We start from the raw sequence: 18,457 nt of genomic DNA, 5'->3' as shown, positions 1-18,457 counted from the left end.
CCCTATATGTGCATTTTCCATAATTAATGTACATTAGAAATTTGTATAACTTTCCATAAGTAATAACATATCAAAAAAAAATTTTGGCCGGACTTCCCCTTTAATAATAATGTATTTGCTGAGGTGACAGGGAGGGCACAATGTCATCACTCACAGTGCTAAGGGGGGCAGAGAATTGTCATTGTATTGCTATTTGTAGGTCTCGTCGGCCATTGCTAACTACAACTTCCAGCACATCCTAGTAGCACAGCTACTACCTGTATAAGAATTTCTGTAGAAATCTTCGGATTTGGCCAACTTTCTTTTCTCACAGACTTCTCTATTTCAGTTCTGTTTTTCCGAAATTAAAAAACTCCCCCCTCCCTCCCTCCCATCTGTAGTCTCATCCAAAGAGTATATAAAGGCTGCACTATCACCTCGCTGCTCCTCCAAGACTTTGCAGCTTCCTGACTCAGCTTATAGACACTCGACAGGTGAGGCAGCAGAAATCTTATTGTTTCTTAACCCCTACAGGGCGCAGACAATATCTTGCCCTTATTTATCTTTATTCTTCTACAGCGCCATGTCATGGCTTGATTTAAACAAGATCAATTGTATTTTCTAAAGACTTCTTATCCTGTCATTTCCACCCCTGTTTTTGGCTACAAATACTGAGAGAAATACTGACCAAAATACAATGTGTAAACATAGCCTATTACAGTAAAATAGATATATGTGTAATCTTATAATTTTTTGCATTAAAGTCTATGGGAAAATGTAAGTCTTTGTATACATTGTAAAAAGTGCACAGACAGCTGTTATGTCATAAACTTTATTGTAACACATTATGAGATTACAAATACGACTGCATTTTATACCTATTTTACTATGGTATTACGCTTTTATTTTTACTGTATGTAAACATAGCTTATTTTTTTTTTATAATTATGCATAAAGGGGTACTCTGGAGAAAAACAGTTGTTTTCAGATCAACTGGTGTCAGAAAGTTATACAGATTTGTAACTTACTTCTATTAAAAAATCTCAAGCCTTCCAGTACTTATTAGCTGCTGTATGTCCTGCAGGAAGTGATGTTTTCTTTCCAGTCTGACACAGTGCTCCCTGCTGCCACCTCTGTCCATGTCAGGAACTGTCCAGAGCAGGAAAGGTTTTCTATGGGAATTTGCCCCTGCTCTGAACAGTTACATCACTTCCTGCAGGACATACAGCACTGTATGTATGTAGCACTGTACCCCTTTGAAAATTTAACTCCCCCCACACACAAACACACACACAGCATTACATCACTCTTAATGTCTCTTTTGTGGGCTTCATCATAAGTCCAGTACACGCAGGTTCAATGATGTGGAAAAGACAAATGTAAAGGGATAAGATCTCGATCACTATTGATTTTGTGTGTAATCAAGACATCTCAGAAAGTCTCATGCACCAAGATGCTTGCAAAAACAGTCACCATACGTCCTTTATCAATGTAACACCAAGCTTCCTCGAGGTATTGGCAGGTGTAACCACTGATCATTGGAGGTCCACTTCATGGGGGTCCTCCAATCAAAGAGCTGTGTTTGCCAATATAGACTCTATTATTGTGGAAGTAGAAAAAAAATCTTATTTTACGTTACCTCAGGATTCCAACAGTCATGGCAAAAGCACTGCAGAAGAAAATGCCAAATGGGTCTGGCCCAGTGGGTCTCAATCCAGGTATGTTTCTCAGCCTCTCTTAGGTTTGGTTCTCTATGATGTTTATGCCTCTGCATCATCTTGTGTCTACGCTTTTGATTTTTTTTCAGAGTTTCCAGTTGACTTTTCAAAGCTTTTCAAAGCAACAAACAAAGTAAGTGTGCAATATTTTAGATGATCTTAGATACCCCATGAGGACACCTAACCATCGTACTGTATTCAATCTTATTCCAAAACCATAGACTTTATTATAGGGTTAGGCCCTCTTTGTGCCCAACTGTGGATCTATATGACGCTGTCAGTTCAGGTCATCAGACAGGTGATTGGGTTGGGACTCTTGGCCATGATAAGGGTGCACAATGTCACCATATTGGACCTGAACCCTATTACAAGGTACTTAATTCAAATTAACATTTTGTTTTCTTGATCTACCTACCATAGGGATCTGCTGATCCATTTTCATATCCAGGAGCGTCAAAATCCTCAGAGAACATAAACCAAACTAGAGGGAATCTTTTTCATCCAGGTACAGACTACAGACTAATATGTCTACTAGTGATGGGTGTTCTCACGCGTCTCATTTTTACCAGTTTTCTGCCGTGCTGTATCATAGATAGCAACACAGAAAGCATGGCATGGCTCATACAGTAATGATTTAGAATGTGGTTATGTGGCTGCTTTGTAGCTGGGAGTAGTAGTCCCACAGGAATGTCACATGGCAGGGTGACAAGTTGATGTGCCTCTGTGGCCCAAGCTTTTCTGTCATTGTAGTTGTTTCAGTGGAGAAATGAGAATTATATATACTAGAATTCCATGAAACAATACCATGTGAAATGTAAGAGTCTTTAGTACAGGTGAATTTATGGGTAGTATGGGTATGTGTAGTACTCAAAAACTCTTAACACTGGTTTTGAGTCCACCCCTCTCTTGGGAGAATAGACCAGACTAGTGTTTCTACATTTCTGCACTTAGCTGGGGGTCATGTATCATGTGACCAAAGCATCACTCCCTCACACTATTGTCTCACCTTAGCGTATGCAATGCAAAATACACAGACAATTTTACAAGTAAATGTACAGTACCCCATACAGGTTAGGAAAAGGGTTGCATACAGCCACAACTGCTGATGGATGGCAGCTGGACTTGTGCTACTGGGACACTACAGCTGTTTGGTAATAGTTTTTTCTATATGAATTATAGGTTTAAATCCTCCAGCTCCATCGCCCAGCCATCCAGGTCAGGGAAATACGGTAAGAAACATGGTGGTATGCCCTGTAAGTATTCTGTCAGTACAGACCCAAATCACAGCCATGGTTCAGGGCCTAATTTTGGGTTATCGGTATAGTCCATTAGACCCATGATTGGGTTGGGAGTTGTGGCCATAAGTAGGCAAAATGTGACCATATAAGACCTGTGTGAACCCAATAATAATAATACTGTATTTTGACTTCTTTATTTTCCGACCACAGGGATCTGCTGATCCATTTTCATACTCAGGAGGGTCAGGTCATATGCAAAGGGCCTCAGAGAACCCAGCTAGGCAAAATTTTGCTTTTCAACCAGGTATGGATTAAAGATTGCTATGTCTACTGGTCTTCGGGTGGACTCACACAATGGCATTATTGCTGTCCTTTTTGCAGAGCCATGCTATATCAGCAGCAACACAAAAATTAAATGCCTCATGTAGTATTCTATAGAATAAAACTGTGGATGCTATTTGGTAATTGTTTTGTTTCATATGAATTACAGGTCCATTTCCATTGCCCAGCCATCCAGGCCTGGATAATTCGGTAAGGAACACAGTGAAACCATAAAAGTTCTTTGTAGACTATTTGGGTGGGGACTTGTAGCCATGATAGGGGGGAAAATATGACCATACAAGACTTATGTGCACCCAACCTCAGGGGGTACTCAAGTACAAATTAATCCAGTTTTTTTTCTCTCCAAATTAACTATTTGATTCCCTTACCACAGGGATCTACTGATTTTTTTTCATCTTCAGCTGGGAGGAATTTTGCTCTCCATCAAGGTATAGATTTTAGATTCATATGTCTGCTCAGCTTGAGAAAGACACCGGTACGGTGTTGAAATGCGTCGCTCTGTTGGCAAATTGTTCAAGCTGATTTGTACATCATTAAAGGAGAAGTCCAGTGAAAATTTTTATTGAGGTATTGTATTGCTACCCAAAAGTTATACAAATCACCAATATATACTTATTATGGCAAATGCTTATAAAGTGCTTTTTTCCCTGCACTTACTACTGCATCAAGGCTTCACTTCCTGGATAAAATGGTGATGTCACGACCCGACTCCCAGAGCTGTGCGGGCTGTGGCTGCTGGAGAGGATGATGGCAGAGGGATGCTCAGTGTCCCTCCAGTGCCCTGTGTGCCTTAGTGTCCCCCTGCCATCATCCTCTCCAGCAGCCACAGCCCGCACAGCTCTGGGAGTCGGGTCGTGACATCACCATGTTATCCAGGAAGTGAAGCCTTGATGCAGTAGTAAGTGCAGGAAAAAAGCACTTTAAAAGCATTTCCCGTAATAAGTGTACATTGGTGATTTGTATAACTTTTGGGGGGCAATACAATACGTTAATAAAAATTTTCGCTGGACTTCTTTAATTAAAAAAAAAAAATCTGGTGACCCTCAGTGCCAAGGCCTCAAATGTGATTCACCTGCTGGGTGCAGGCTAATGTTGTGTATAGGGTGCCTCCGCTCTCTGTTCGAAGAATTGACATGTCAAGTCTTTGAGCAGAGAGCCTTGGAGAGCAGAGGCGCCCTATACATAACATTGAGACAGTGAGGCAGGCAGGATTCCGAGTGGAGTCGGCAGGGATTTCGCTTGGAATTATCTTCTGTTTTTCTCAGTGTGAACGTACCCTTAGGCTGGGTTCACACTACGTATATTTCAGTCAGTATTGTGGTCCTCATATTGCAACCAAAACCAGGAGTGGATTAAAAACACAGAAAGGATCTGTTCACACAATGTTGAAATTGAGTGGATTGCCGCCATATAACAGTAAATAACTTCCTTTATTTCAATATAACAGCCGTTGTTTTAAAATAACAGCAAATATTTGCCATTAAATGGCGGCCATCCATTCAATTTCAACATTGTGTGAACAGAGCCTTTCTGTGTTTTTAATCCACTCCTGGTTTTGGTTGCAATATGAGGACCACAATACTGACTGAAATATACGTAGTGTGAACATAGCCTTAAAGGGAAACAATCAGCAATCACCCAACAGGGCATGCTAACAAGACAGAGAGTTGTGACTAGTCACAGCCCAGATGACTAGTTCATAGCTTTCCCTTTGCCTCGCGTGCCGAGGAGGAAGGTATGTCTCTTACCTTCCTCCTTGGCGTTGTTACTTTGCTGTTAGCAGTGTAATCTGTCCGGAGCAGCGTTAGGACCACTTCCCTGGCTCTATAATAAATGGAGTGGATGGGTCGGCTAAGGAGGTAGGGGCAGTGGGCACTGAGGAAGAAGGTTTTTTTTCTTGCTTTCATCCTCAGCACTGTTTTTACAAACTCTTCAGTTCACTGTGTAAATTAGGCAGTTTGGTGCACTGGGGTCAGGACTAAGGCCCTTAGTGCACCAATGCACCCAGCCTTTTTCTCATGAATATTCATTAGGTGATCTGCACTGATGTGCAGCCGGAGTGACATCACTGCAGAGGCTGGATGAATATTCATGGGGAGGGGACAGCTGTCAGAGGGCGAATGAGGTCACTGTTGGGGGTAGCCCCACCCCCTGTGCCCCAAACCAATTAATTTACATAACTTTTTATATGAACTTGATTTACACAATGGTCACTATTACTTCATGACTGGCAGGCAGGGGTCCTGGAAAGTGAATATGGCTGTGCTGCAGAGAGCCAGGAAAACTGCAGTGCTTATTCAGCGCTAAGGCTCCTTTTCACCTCTTATTCTTCAGTCAGGTAGATCTAATGGATCAGTATTTGTTAGATAAAGAATAAGATACAGAATAAGAAAAAACACAGCTACTTTCTTGAAAAAATAGTGCCACCCCAGTTCTCAGGTTGTGTGTGGTATTGCAGTTCAGCTCCCTTCACTTCAATAGAATTGAGCAGGAAAACTGCACCCAAACTGAAGGACAGAAGAGGTTCTTTTTATATAAGAAAGCAACCATGTTTTTCTAAGCCTAGACAACCTCTTTAAATTTATTTAAAAGCTGAATTTCTATCAGGCACATACAGTAAGGCGTGCCCCCGGGAAGCCGTACCCTAATAAGATGTGCTTATGATAGGCCACGCCCCAATCGGTCTGCAATCCAAAGTGTCCTTGGAAATTTTTTTTAAATGTTTTCATCTATTATAAAGTATATTGGAAGAAAACAGCTTATCACCCCAATTGTTAAATAAATAAATAAAAAGTTACTGTTCGAGGGTACACTCACAGCACTTTATGTTTCCACTTCACCATATACAATGGTAGTTACTGTTTCATAATTTATTATTATTATTTGTTTTATAAATGACAGGTTTAAATTCTTCAGTTCCATCAACTGATCATCCAGACCAAGATACTATGGTGTGGAACACAGTGCGTGCATATACTATATATACTATAATACTATATGGTTTTCTTCTATCTATCTATCTATCTATCTATCTATCTATCTATCTATCTATCTATCTATCTATCTCCTATCTATCTATCTATCTATCTATCTATCTATCTATCTATCTATCTATCTATCTTCTTTCTATCTATCTATCTATCTATCTATCTATCTATCTATCTATCTATCTATCTTTCTCACTGCTCAGGTCACTTTTACTATTCCTTATGTCACAGGGAGCTAAACTTATGGATAAGCAATTCCAAGAGAAGATCCGTCCATGTATTGATCTCATTGACTCACTCCGGTCATTTGGGGTGGAGAAGGATCTGGCATTACCTGCGATCGCAGTTATTGGGGATCAGAGTTCTGGAAAAAGCTCAGTTCTGGAGGCTCTGTCTGGAGTCACACTACCTAGAGGCAACGGTGAGTAGTTTGTTATCTAGTTTTTCTGTGATGTGTTTTTGGATTATAAGATGACTTTTGACTAAGCTCAGAGGATCATTACAAAGTACAACTTGTCCCACAAAAAACAAGCCTCCTATAACCCTCTAAATTAAAAATTAAAAATTGGCTGAATCTTTAAAGGGGTACCCCCAGAAAAAAATCTAATTAACTGGTACCAGAAAGTTATACAGATTTGTAGAATACTTTTATTTTAAAATCTCCAGTCTTCAAGTACTTATCAGCCTCTGTATGTCCTGCAGGAAGTGGTGTATTCTTTCCAGTGTGACACAGTGCTCTTTGCTGCTGTCTCTGACCATGACAGAAACTGTCCAAAGCAGGAGAGGTTTTCTATAGTGATTCCTGCTGCTCTGGACAGTTCCTGACATGGACAGAGGTGGCAGCAGAGAGCACAGTGTCAGACTGAAAAGAATACACCACTCCCTGTAGGACTTACAGCAGCTGATAACTAATGGAAGACTGAAGATTTTTAAATATAAGTAATTTACAAATTGGTATAACTTTCTGACACCAGTTGATTTGATGTTACTTATTTTTCTCTCCGTAGTTCCCCTTTATGGATGCACCCAAATTTCAAATTGGAGGGTTGGATTTTTGTGGGACAAGTTATACTTTGTTTTAATGCTATTCATTTTGCCATAAAATGGACTCTCATTTAGAAATGTACAAACATTGCAAACAAATGGAACCTTGTTTGTGGTTTACAGTAGAAAAGGGGTATAGGGTAGTGGAGGAGTTAATGCCACCTTACAGGGGTCAGGTAGTGGGGAGATTAAAGGACAAGTGCCATGAAAAACTTTTTCCCAGTAATTGAAGCACATTACAAAGTTATATAACTCTGTAATATGCTTCAATCACCTATCTGCCTCCCTTCCCTGTCTTTTCCCCCCTCCACCCCCCACCAGGAAGTGTCCTGACTCACACAGACCTGATTACTGTCGTCACCGTCACCAAGCTCATCTCTCAGCTCCTTCTCCTGTTACACTAGCCTCCCCCCTCCCCTGCCTTGTCAGGTGACAGGCTTGCTGAGCTCCCATTGGCTGAACAACTGCAAGCCATCACTTGTCACATCTCAATTGCTTATCTTCCCTCAGACTGACTCCGGCACATAGGCAGCTCCCCCCTCCCCTCATACCCTCTCTCCTGCTGCCGTGGACTCAGTGAAGGAGTCATGTCACTAGAGAAGATAAGCTGAGCAAGCTGAGTCACCTGACAAGGAGGGGGAGGGGGAGGCTGGTGTAACAGGACCTAGAGCAGCCCTCCTGCTGATGACTCATCCTCACAAGAAGGAGCTGCCTGGTGACGGTGACGACAGTAATCAGGTCTGTGTGAGTCAGGACACTTCCTGGTGGGGGGTGGAGGGGGGAAAAAGACAGGGAAGGGAGGCAGATAGGTGATTGAAGCATATTACAGAGTTATATAACTTTGTAATGTGCTTCAATTACTGGGAAAAAGTTTTTCATGGCACTTGTCCTTTAATGTCCATGGTGGTCTAGGGTAATAAAGGGATATAGCTCGTTTACCTGGTGACCTGGGGTAGAGGAGAGGTCAATGTCAGTTTCCCTAGTGGTTAGGTATTGTATAGAGGGATCATTTTTTAAGCAGAGAATAAAAAGACGACAATGGCCTGTATTGGCACACGTTATCAGAACACTAACTCTGCCTCAAACTTGAAACAAGGACAGTTTCTTTGTCTTTAGTCTGTGGAACTGTGAGGAGCAGCCCCTGCTCAGGATTTCTCACACAGTTCAAAATTCCAGGGTCTGGGAACTACCAACGATGTGATGGGAATCCTGAGCCACCCCCTACAAATGACCTGTTTTCTATTATTATTATTATTATTATTATTATTATTATTATTATTATTATTATTATTATTATATCTTCTTTAGCTTTTTACACTTTATTGGCTTTTTTCTCCCGGCAGGTATTGTCACACGTTGCCCCCTTGAACTCAAACTAAAAAAATCTGCTCACAACTCCCCCTGGTGTGGAACGCTTTCCTACAAAAACAGAAAAGTATCACTTCAAGGACCATCGGCAGTGGAGAATGAAGTTAGGAAAGGTAAATGTAAAAACATCATCGGTCCGATTTGCTAAAATAGTCTTAGGTTTTTGCAAACCATTTTTTTCATCCGTTTTTTTACAAAAAAAAGGATGAAAAAACGGATGAACAAACAGATACATTTGTGTGCATCCATTCTGATCTGTTTTTCCATTGACTTTCATTATTAAAAAAAAAGGCTTAAAACGCATCCTTTTTTTTTTATGTACACAAAACTTTAGTCGTCTATGTTTTTGTTTACTTTAAAGAAAACTGATGCATTTTGATACTTTTTTTTATTTTTGCAAAAACGTAGTGTGAAACCAGCCTTACAGATATAAAGGCTGCCTATATAAAGCTTTTTTTTTTTGCTTCTTTTTAATCATCCAAAGTTATATTAAACCCCACCTTATTATGCATGCTCCTCCCCCAAATTGCACATACACAGCATTTTATTGAAATTCAATGTAATCCGGTCCCTTTTGAAATTTAAATTATGACTGTTGGTTAATGTGCCACTATCGATAAATACAAAACATTGAAGAGATGCAGCATTACACCACCTTTGTGGCCCTTTCTTTGTCAGAATTGGTAGGGATCCCAGAGGCTGGACCCCCACCATCATGAAGTGTTGGCATATCCTAGCAATAGCTATATCATAGGCATATGCAATTACTTTATAAGTTGACAATACTGCATGCTTACTGTCCATACATAAAACTCAATAGGAAATCTGTCTGCAGTATAATCTTAGGCTCCCCTAGTGGTGGTCACAAGTAGCTAAAATTTGCATCTAACTGGTTATGCATCATTACAGTGTTATATGAGATTTCTCTTTCCCTTTCTAGCACAAGACTCTGTAGCGGGTCCAGGAAAGGGTATTAGCAATGAACTGATAACATTGGAGGTCATCTCTCCAAATGTCCCAGATCTGACTCTGATTGATCTTCCTGGGATCACAAGGATTGCTCTACCCGACCAACCTCAGGACATTGGAAACCAGGTCTGACCAAACTGCACTTTTTTGCCATCTCTTCTAGAGATGAGCGAACCTTGAGCATGCTCGAGTCGATCCGAACCCGAACTTTCGGCATTTGATTAGCGGTGGCTGCTGAAGTTGGATAAAGCCCTAAGGCTATGTGGAAAACATGGATATAGTCAATGACTGCATCCACGTTTTCCAGACAACCTTAGAGCTTTATCCAAGTTCAGCAGCCCCAGCTAATCAAATGCCGAACATTCGGGTTCGGATCGACTCGAACCCGAACCCGGTTCGCTCATATGTAATCTCCTTCTTTTAACACTATTTCAGATAAGGTTATATATTCAAGGTAGATTAAAGCGAATGTACCAGTTGGAGTAGTGAGTTTTCTTCTTACCTGATCGGAGCTGGCGCGGAGATGCGTGACACAAACCATTTTTCAGTGCTTCCCGGTTTTCACAATCAGCCCCATTTTGAAAAATGGACTGTGCCACTGGGATCTCTGTGCCTCCACCAACCAGGTAGTGAGAAAAAAAGTTTCACTACTCCAACTGGTACATTCTCTTTAATTCCTTTAAGGGTTATTTGGAGATTAGAACATTGACAAACTAGTCTCCAGAAAGGTCATCAATATCTGATCAGAAGGTGGAGGTCTGTTTCTCTACAACCAGCAAAAAGCTGTTTATGGCTAAGCCAGCATGGTGACACATGGACCCCATTGGTGGAGTATCGATGGTAGATTGGATTAATGTATGTCAGAGAAGGAGTGCGATGTCTTTTACAAGGCTGCAATATACTGCACAGCCGCTATCACCTTACAATACTGACCCTTTTGAACAAAAAGAGAGTGATGTGCTTGCAAGACCATGTGAGCCTTTTAAACAGCTCACTCTTCAAAGAGGTTATTTTCCTATAAGAATGTACATAATTTATACTCTTATTTATACTCAAGTGTTTTTTTTTATACCTGTATCTCCAGATCAAGCAAATAATAAAAAAGTACATAACAAAACAAGAAACTATCAATCTGGCCGTGGTTCCCAGTAATGTGGATATAGCTACAACAGAAGTTCTGGAAATGGCCCGAGAGGTTGATCCAACTGGAGAGCGGACAATAGGTAACCTAAAGGGTTATATAAGAAAGATCAGTAAGGTAAAGGGGCATTACCATCTTAACTAATATAGTTATACCTGTAGGACCTGTAAATAAATATTTTTGGAAATACAATTATGTAGCAAACTTTTCTCCTTCTCCTGACATACTGCTCTCTCCTTCCCATCCCATAAAAGCTGTAGTCTAGCTGGTGTTTATATAGTTATAATGTAAAGATATAGATAAATAACGTATAATACTATACCTGTAACTTAGACAACAAACTGTCACCAATGGAAGGGAAAGAGCAGCATATCAGGAGAAGGAGACACATTTGCTAAATGATTGTATGTGCAAAAATATTTAACTGACACCTACTGTACATGTATAACTGTTAGTTGAGATGGGAATATCCTATATAAAAATATAGACCATCTGGGAAATGTTTTCACCTTTTAGCAACCTATATTTTTGTTTTTTTCCCCCCTTTAAGTTTTTAAAAACATCCACAATCCCAAAAATCCATCCAGTGTAAAACTGTACTCCTGAAAAAAAAATTGAGCCCTCTCAGAAATTTTATATTCAACTATGTAAAAACAAGAATTGTAGTAACGAATAGGCCCATTTGTATTGTGGCTACTCAAATAGAAATAGTAGGTCTCTATGGTTACAGACTACAAACAAACCCAGTGTAGTCAGATCCTGCACTCATGCATTCCCTGTTCTTCATTACCTAAATACAGTAACAGAGGATGCACATGGCTGCAGTATCAGACTACACACACTTTGCTCAGATTTATCAAAGTGTTTAAAATGGAAACCAGTGTAAACTGCCCATAGCAGCCAACTACCACTCAGCTTTCAGCTCTGGTGGCCATTTGGTTGCTGTGGACAGTTTACACCAGTTTCTATTTTACTCACTCAATCAATCAAAGCCAATGCCATTGTACCATTGTCTGTAATCCATGGAAAAGTATAAAAGTTCTATACACACGTTTTAATAAATTAGCAAAATTATGAAAAAATTATCATATTATAAGTAGAGACAAGTAGTGAAATATTCAAAAGCTCGAAATTTCATACGATTGAATATTGAGCCCCATTAAAGTCAATGGAAGAAAAAAGGCTTGTTTCTTGGTGATCTCAAAATGGTCGAATTTAGGTTTCCAAGTCCACAATGACACCTCAGAAAATGATGCACACCCCTCTGGAATGCAAGTGGGACAGCAGAGGAAGCAAGCCTGGCTGCATCTAACATGCTAAAGTCGCAGCATTACGCCACTATCAAAGCCTTTCAACAATACACTCCAAACACAATATAACCGCTATGAAAAGATAAGAAAAGGGAAACCTTCTTTCCTCTACATTGGCATGGACAGAAAGCCAAATCGTAAGCAAAAGAAAAATTTTCCTGCACCCCTTTAAATCACTTTGCCCATGACAACTGCAGATGGCAAGGGGGAAATCAAACAGCACCCACCGCTAACTATCATTATGTGTGTGTGTGTGATTTGGTCAGACACGTCCTACACATAAAGGGGTGTGGGTCTCATAGAAAATGTAAAAATGTTATTTGAGGCGCTTGAGTGAGGTGAGTCCTCCAATAATCCTTGGAGGTAGTGACCTAATTAATAATAATACAGTGTTTCTAAGAGGCCCTGGAATTTGAATGTGCACACTTTCAATCCTTCAAAGAGTATATATCTAGGAGAGATTTAATTTTTGGAATCCTGTTATAAAATGGTTTGAGATGGACAATACTCTGATCCTCGCAAAAGAGCAAGATCCTAATTTAAAGGTTAAATTGGAAAATTTTGCCCCACACCCTGATGGGCACCCTCCTATTAATTGCGCATGGGAGCCTGGTGGTGACCCTCTGAAAAGTTCTTGGAGTTACTGGAGAACTAATAACAATGCAGTCTTCCTAAGAGTCTGTGGAATTTGAATGTGCACATTTTCAATCCTAGAGTATCTATGTAGGAGAGGGCAAGTGTGGTAGCCATGGCAAACCAGAGTACATTTAAGAAAGTGCTGAACCCCCAAGTTGAATAAAGGTCCCAAGCATGACACATGTTGAAGTTGGAGCTGGAGGAGGGGTCAGTGCTGCAGAACAGGGAGAAAGCACTCCAACATATACCTTTTTTGAGGTGCTTTTAATTAAAAAAAAATTCATTGAATGTGAAATTGAAGACTAAAAAACCACCCACTACTACTGCCTCTACCAACCTGATTGATCCTGCCTGCTAAATAGTGACTACTGGCGCCTAAAGGCATAAAGCACCAAAATTAGCACTCACGACTTGGAGGAGCAGTAACAAAAAATAAGTCTTTGGCAAACTGTTTGAGGTGGACAATACTCTGATCCACAGCAAGATTCTGATCCAAAGGTGAAATGGGACCATTTTGCCCCACACCCTGATGCAGTTGTGCATGAGAGCCTGGTAGTGATCCTTACAAAAATTCATGGAGGTCTTGACAAAGTAATAACAATACAGTCTTTGTAAGAGACCCTGGAATTTGAATGATCACACTTTTAGCCCTTTATCTAAAGGCCCTGTTACACTAACCGATTATCAGCCGATATCGTCCGTTATGGATGATAATTGTCTGGTGTAATAGAAGGCAATGATCAGCCGACATGAACGACGAGAATAGCAACGATCTGCTGCTGTCGCTCAGTGGAATAGGGGTGGCGGCAACAGACTGCTGCGATCTTCTGTAGGCCGCCCGCACGATCTAGCGATCATCCGGGCAGTCCCCCCCCCCCCGCACCTCTCCACGGTCTGCTGACGTGTGTAATAGCCCCAGCAGCAATCAGGGAACAAGGAGAAGCGCTGACAGCACTCGTTTGCTCCTCATTATCGCCCTGTGTAATAGGGGTTTAAAGGGGTTGTCCAGAGAATATCTTTTTCTTTCAAATCAACCGGTGTCAGAAAGTTATATAGATTTGTAATTTACTTCTATTAATAAATCTCAAGTCTTCCCATACTTATTAGATAGTAAATGTCATGCAGGAAATGTTATTGTTTATTTTTAGCCTGACACAGTGCTCTCTGCTGACATCTCTGGCCGAGACAGGAACTCTTGTCTCGGTTTTATATGAATCCCCATAGAAAACCTCTCCTACTTTGGACAGTTCCTGTCTCGGCCAGAGATGTCAGCGGAGAGCACTGTGTCAGGTTGAAAATAAAACAACATTTCCTGCATGACATCCAGCAGCTGATGAGTATGGCAAGACTTGAGAGTTTTTAATAGAAGTAAATTACAAGTCTATATAACTTTCAGTTATCAGTTGATTTGAAAGAAAAAGATTTTCGCTGGACTTTACCACACTTGCCCTTTAAGAGAGGGCAAGTGTGGTAGCACTTGCAAATCAGGGTCCATAAAAAAAAACGCTGAACCACCAAGTAAAAAAAAGGGCATTTAATCGAGGTCTGAATTGAGTTATTTAAATTATTGAAGTAGCTCATTTTCCATGGCGGATGATTCCAACATACTTCTGTTGAAACCAGCTCATGGCTTCTTTTTTTGAAAATTTTGTGCTTTGCAGCAATAGTGGCAGCTTTGCACTTCTTGTCAGCAATATTGAATCAAGGTCGCTCAAGAAGCACAGAGAAATACAGCCCATAAATTCCTATGCTTGGGTGAGATTCAATTCCCAGATCGATGTGCCCCTGGATACCAAAGCCAAAGTTTCCTTTGTTCTTCAGCACTTCATATTTTCTGACCTTAAGGCCTTTCTCAAGAATTTCTTTTGCATTACCTCCCCGAAATGTACAGTGAACTGTGATGTTTTCATTTCTCCTTACGCCATGCTGAAGCGAACAACACAGATATTGCAGCTCAGCTGCAGCATTGGAATTTTTCTTCTCAGATTTTTCCACCTTGTTGTGAGATCTAAAGAGCCATTTACTCATTTTTGAAACACTTTCAATTAAAACATTTTTTTAAACTTAATCAGATTAAATTTGAAATTCAAGTTTAAAAAAAACTGGCTGATTAAAAATACTTGGTTGATACTGCCTTCGAAACAGTGACTACTTCCACCTAAAGGCAGAAGTCATGAAAAATGATCAAAGCTTGCTGCTGAGGGCAATGATACAGCAGAAAAGGGAGGAGGAGGGGTTGCAGAAACCTTGACAGAACCAGAACCAGGGCCCACAATCTTGGGCAGGGGTAGCAGGTAGACTGTCCCAGGGTGGGACCTGGTTCCCACCTCCACAACAGTCATTCAGTGTGCAGTCAGAGAGATGTAACATCCCATAAACTTTGACAGTAGCAGGCCATATGTAACAGAGGTTTTTCTCTTCAACCTGGCGCAGACCGCCATAAACTGTCCTGCAACTATTTTAAAAGAAGGTAAAAGAAGTTTTGACAACTGTGGCATACACAGTGGAATTAAACAATACGTAAGAGAGGTACATTTTTTGAAAACCTGGTACATAGCGCCATAAACTGTCCTGCAACAATTCTTAGGCCCTTGAGGTGAGCCCTACAAAAATGAATTTTTAGGCTGCTGAGGTAAGCCTTTCAAAAATTTATTTTTAGGCCCTTGAGGTGATCGGATGCCTAGGAAATTGACAACTGATCATACGAGACGTATGATGGTGTAGGTGAAGGGGCAGACGCAGGCGAAGCTGAAGGTTAAAGAGCAGAGAAAGGCAAAGGGGCTAATGCAAAGGCAGATGTGTTGGTGTCCTGGCTGGTGAACTGCATTGTAGCGCCAGCACACATTACAGAGGAAGAGGCAGTGGTGGCACCCACTGGTGCAGGTTGTTGTCTGTTCACTCTCTCCCACTCAGTCCAGTGCTTGGCTTCTAAGTGCTGCCGCATGCCGGTAGTGGTCAGGTTGCTTTTTTCTAGAGCGGCTAAAGTGGCTGCGATGGGGAAGAACTGCGTCCCTTCTGGCTTTGGCCTGCCTTCTCTGTATGGACTGTCCACTTACCTCTGGCCACCCCACTGCCTCTTCCTGCCTTTGGCAGTGCTGGGCATGCCTCAACATCTCCACTGCTTTCCCTGCTAGACATGACACCTGGCTAGATCGGGTCATGCACTTCATCGTCCACCACCACGACCTCTTCCACTTCCTCACTCTGCTCCTCTGCCTGCCCACTAGACATACTAACAGCCTCCCTTACTAGCAACTGTGTCTCGTCATCATCGCCCACGATTTGACATGCAAGTTGCCGGTCCACACCACCAAAATCACCAGAATATGGCGAATGCTCCAGTGTTTGGGCATCAGTAAACACTAAATCCACAGGTAGCTCCTGTGATTCTTGCAGTACTTGTCCAATTTAGGAAAAGGACCCAAGAAGAGCTCCTGGGAGTGGGCAAGGGTGTGATAAATTGATAACATTGGGCAGGTTGGGAGTAAGGAGGGTAAGAATGAGGTCCTGCAATCCTGCAATCCAGAGTCTTGGCTATCAATGAGACTGGACGGTGTGGATGACTGTGTGGTGGACAGGTGCCTGGAAGCATTGTCCGCTATCCATTGACCACCTTTTCCCATTGCTGTGGCTTCATCAGTAGTGCACCCCACCCCCAGGGATGCTGGTTGAGCGCAATACTGGCTGCCCCTCAGCAGCAGGCATTGTTTCACATCGCGCTTGCCGCAGCTTGTGCCTGTACCAGCATTTCCCCACCCCTGTCCACATGACTTTCCGCTAGCCTTCCACATTGCAAAAATAATAAATTTACACAAAGTTCCAGGATATATGTCTGTAGTATGCTCAGGAAATACTTTGCAAAAACAAACAAATTTATGAGCAGAATAACCTGTCCTGCGACAATTTTTATTGAACAGGAAATCAACTAAGCAAACACTTGCCTTATACAGTACATTTATAAAGTTTGTTGTAAGAATAAGCAGCTAGTGAGCTGGTAGCCGACCTATTCACTGTATATGCAGATGTATATGCTGTGCTGTGTATTGTAATAGCCCTAATGGCTTTTGGGGTCTTGTCTGCCTACAATCAGCTAAATCCCCACTTTTCCTACTCCAATATATATCCCTAAAACTGTCCTGCAACAGAATTAGAATGTATATACTTGCAAAGAAAATGAGTAGGCACTCACCCGATTCTTGAACTGCACTTTATTGGTAACTTCTTTTTAAAAAATTCATGGCAGACATCCTTGGTGGGCTAAGACGCCAACACCTTGCTAATGCGTGACAGCTGTTTCGTGTGGATCCCACACTTCTCCAGACTCCGCCCCTACACTTGCGTCACCCTCTTATAACGGAAGTAATAGGATGTTACTTATTAAAAAAAAACAATTGCTAAATATTTTAAAACTCTACAAATACAAAATTGCAATATTAATAACTAACTATTCAATGTGTTACAAAAACATGCTTAGATCAATCCTTTCATTTAAACCACCGGCTCCTTGTGCATTCGTCCTTATGATCCATCGGGCTTCCCTACGTAGTAGTTCCTTGTTAATGTCGGCATAATCGCCTATGTGAACACGCTCCAATCCCATGAATTTCATGTGGCTAACATCACCGCCGTGTTCCTCTCTTATATGCTGGATCAAGCGGGGTACTCCTTTCCCAGTTCGTATGGATCGGACATGTTCACTGAACCTCCTATTAAGGTTTCTAATGGTTTTACCTATATAGAAGCGTCCACAGGTACAGGTTATTGCATAGATTAGTCGTTGAGTGCGACAACAAATCATATCTGTGATTTTAAGTGTGACTCCTCCGACTGACACTATTTTTCCAGGATTGAAAAACGTACACCAAGCGCAATTTCCACATTTATGATTGCCGCTAGGTAGTGTGAATTGTTTCCATGCATTTTCACTACTTTTTTTCTCTTTGAATGCACTCTGTACTAATAAGTCTTTCAGATTTTTGGAACGTCTAAATGTGACTAGTGGTTTTTCCGCATAGCACTTTGCGAATACAGGATCTTTTTGTATGAGATACCAATTTTTGTTAATTACCTTACTGATAGTATCTGCTAAGGGAGAGAATTTAAATGAAAAGGCAAAACGTGGTTTTTCAGTTTCTCTACATTTTGTTTTGCTTTTTTTAAACAGTAATTCATGTCTCTGTTTTTTGAAGGCTCGAACCTTTGCCTTTTCTAGTTCGGTTTCAGGGTAACCCCTTTGAATCAGTCTATCGGACAATTCATTGGCTTTTTCTAGGTAGGCTTGATCTGTACTGTTGATCCTGCGTAATCTTAAAAACTGTCCAAAAGGAACTGCCAGTTTTGTATGGTGTGGGTGGTAAATTTTATAATGCAGAATTGCATTCGATGCCGTGGGTTTACGGTAGCTGGTTGTCATTAATGTATTTTGGTTGAGGGTGACAAGAACATCAAGGAATTCTATAGATTGAGAACTTACATGGCTGGTGAATGACATATTCATATTATTTTCAGTATTCATGTAGCAGACAAATTGCTTGATCCAGCATATAAGAGAGGAACACGGCGGTGATGTTAGCCACATGAAATTCATGGGATTGGAGCGTGTTCACATAGGCGATTATGCCGACATTAACAAGGAACTACTACATAGGGAAGCCCGATGGATCATAAGGACGAATGCACAAGGAGCCGGTGGTTTAAATGAAAGGATTGATCTAAGCATGTTTTT

At 41.1% G+C, this 18,457-nt stretch overlaps 1 protein-coding gene across 3 annotated transcripts in view; it reads left to right on the top strand.

Moving 5' to 3' along the window:
- Positions 1-394: 394 nt before the first annotated feature.
- Positions 395-18,457, top strand: part of LOC138767195 (interferon-induced GTP-binding protein Mx2-like) — a 40,023-nt gene continuing 21,960 nt past the window's right edge. The window contains exons 1-13 of one of the 3 annotated variants that reach the window (XM_069944534.1): positions 395-473; positions 1,624-1,697; positions 1,787-1,830; positions 2,118-2,202; positions 2,877-2,926; positions 3,146-3,239; positions 3,426-3,466; positions 3,651-3,705; positions 6,179-6,240; positions 6,496-6,685; positions 8,652-8,789; positions 9,617-9,771; positions 10,730-10,868. In XM_069944534.1, coding sequence (XP_069800635.1) covers positions 1,637-1,697; positions 1,787-1,830; positions 2,118-2,202; positions 2,877-2,926; positions 3,146-3,239; positions 3,426-3,466; positions 3,651-3,705; positions 6,179-6,240; positions 6,496-6,685; positions 8,652-8,789; positions 9,617-9,771; positions 10,730-10,868 — 1,114 coding nt within the window. In that variant the 5' untranslated portion in view covers positions 395-473; positions 1,624-1,636. Of the gene's footprint in view, positions 474-1,623; positions 1,698-1,786; positions 1,831-2,117; positions 2,203-2,876; positions 2,927-3,145; positions 3,240-3,425; positions 3,467-3,650; positions 3,706-6,178; positions 6,241-6,495; positions 6,686-8,651; positions 8,790-9,616; positions 9,772-10,729; positions 10,869-18,457 lie in introns of those variants that run through there. The other 2 variants (XM_069944535.1, XM_069944536.1) reach the window with 2 other exon arrangements.

The sequence above is a fragment of the Dendropsophus ebraccatus genome, chromosome 11 (genome assembly GCF_027789765.1).
Source record: "Dendropsophus ebraccatus isolate aDenEbr1 chromosome 11, aDenEbr1.pat, whole genome shotgun sequence".
Classification (NCBI taxonomy): domain Eukaryota; kingdom Metazoa; phylum Chordata; class Amphibia; order Anura; family Hylidae; genus Dendropsophus; species Dendropsophus ebraccatus.
The sequence above is the reverse complement of the archived record's forward strand: the minus strand, read 5'-3'. Positions and strand labels throughout refer to the sequence as shown.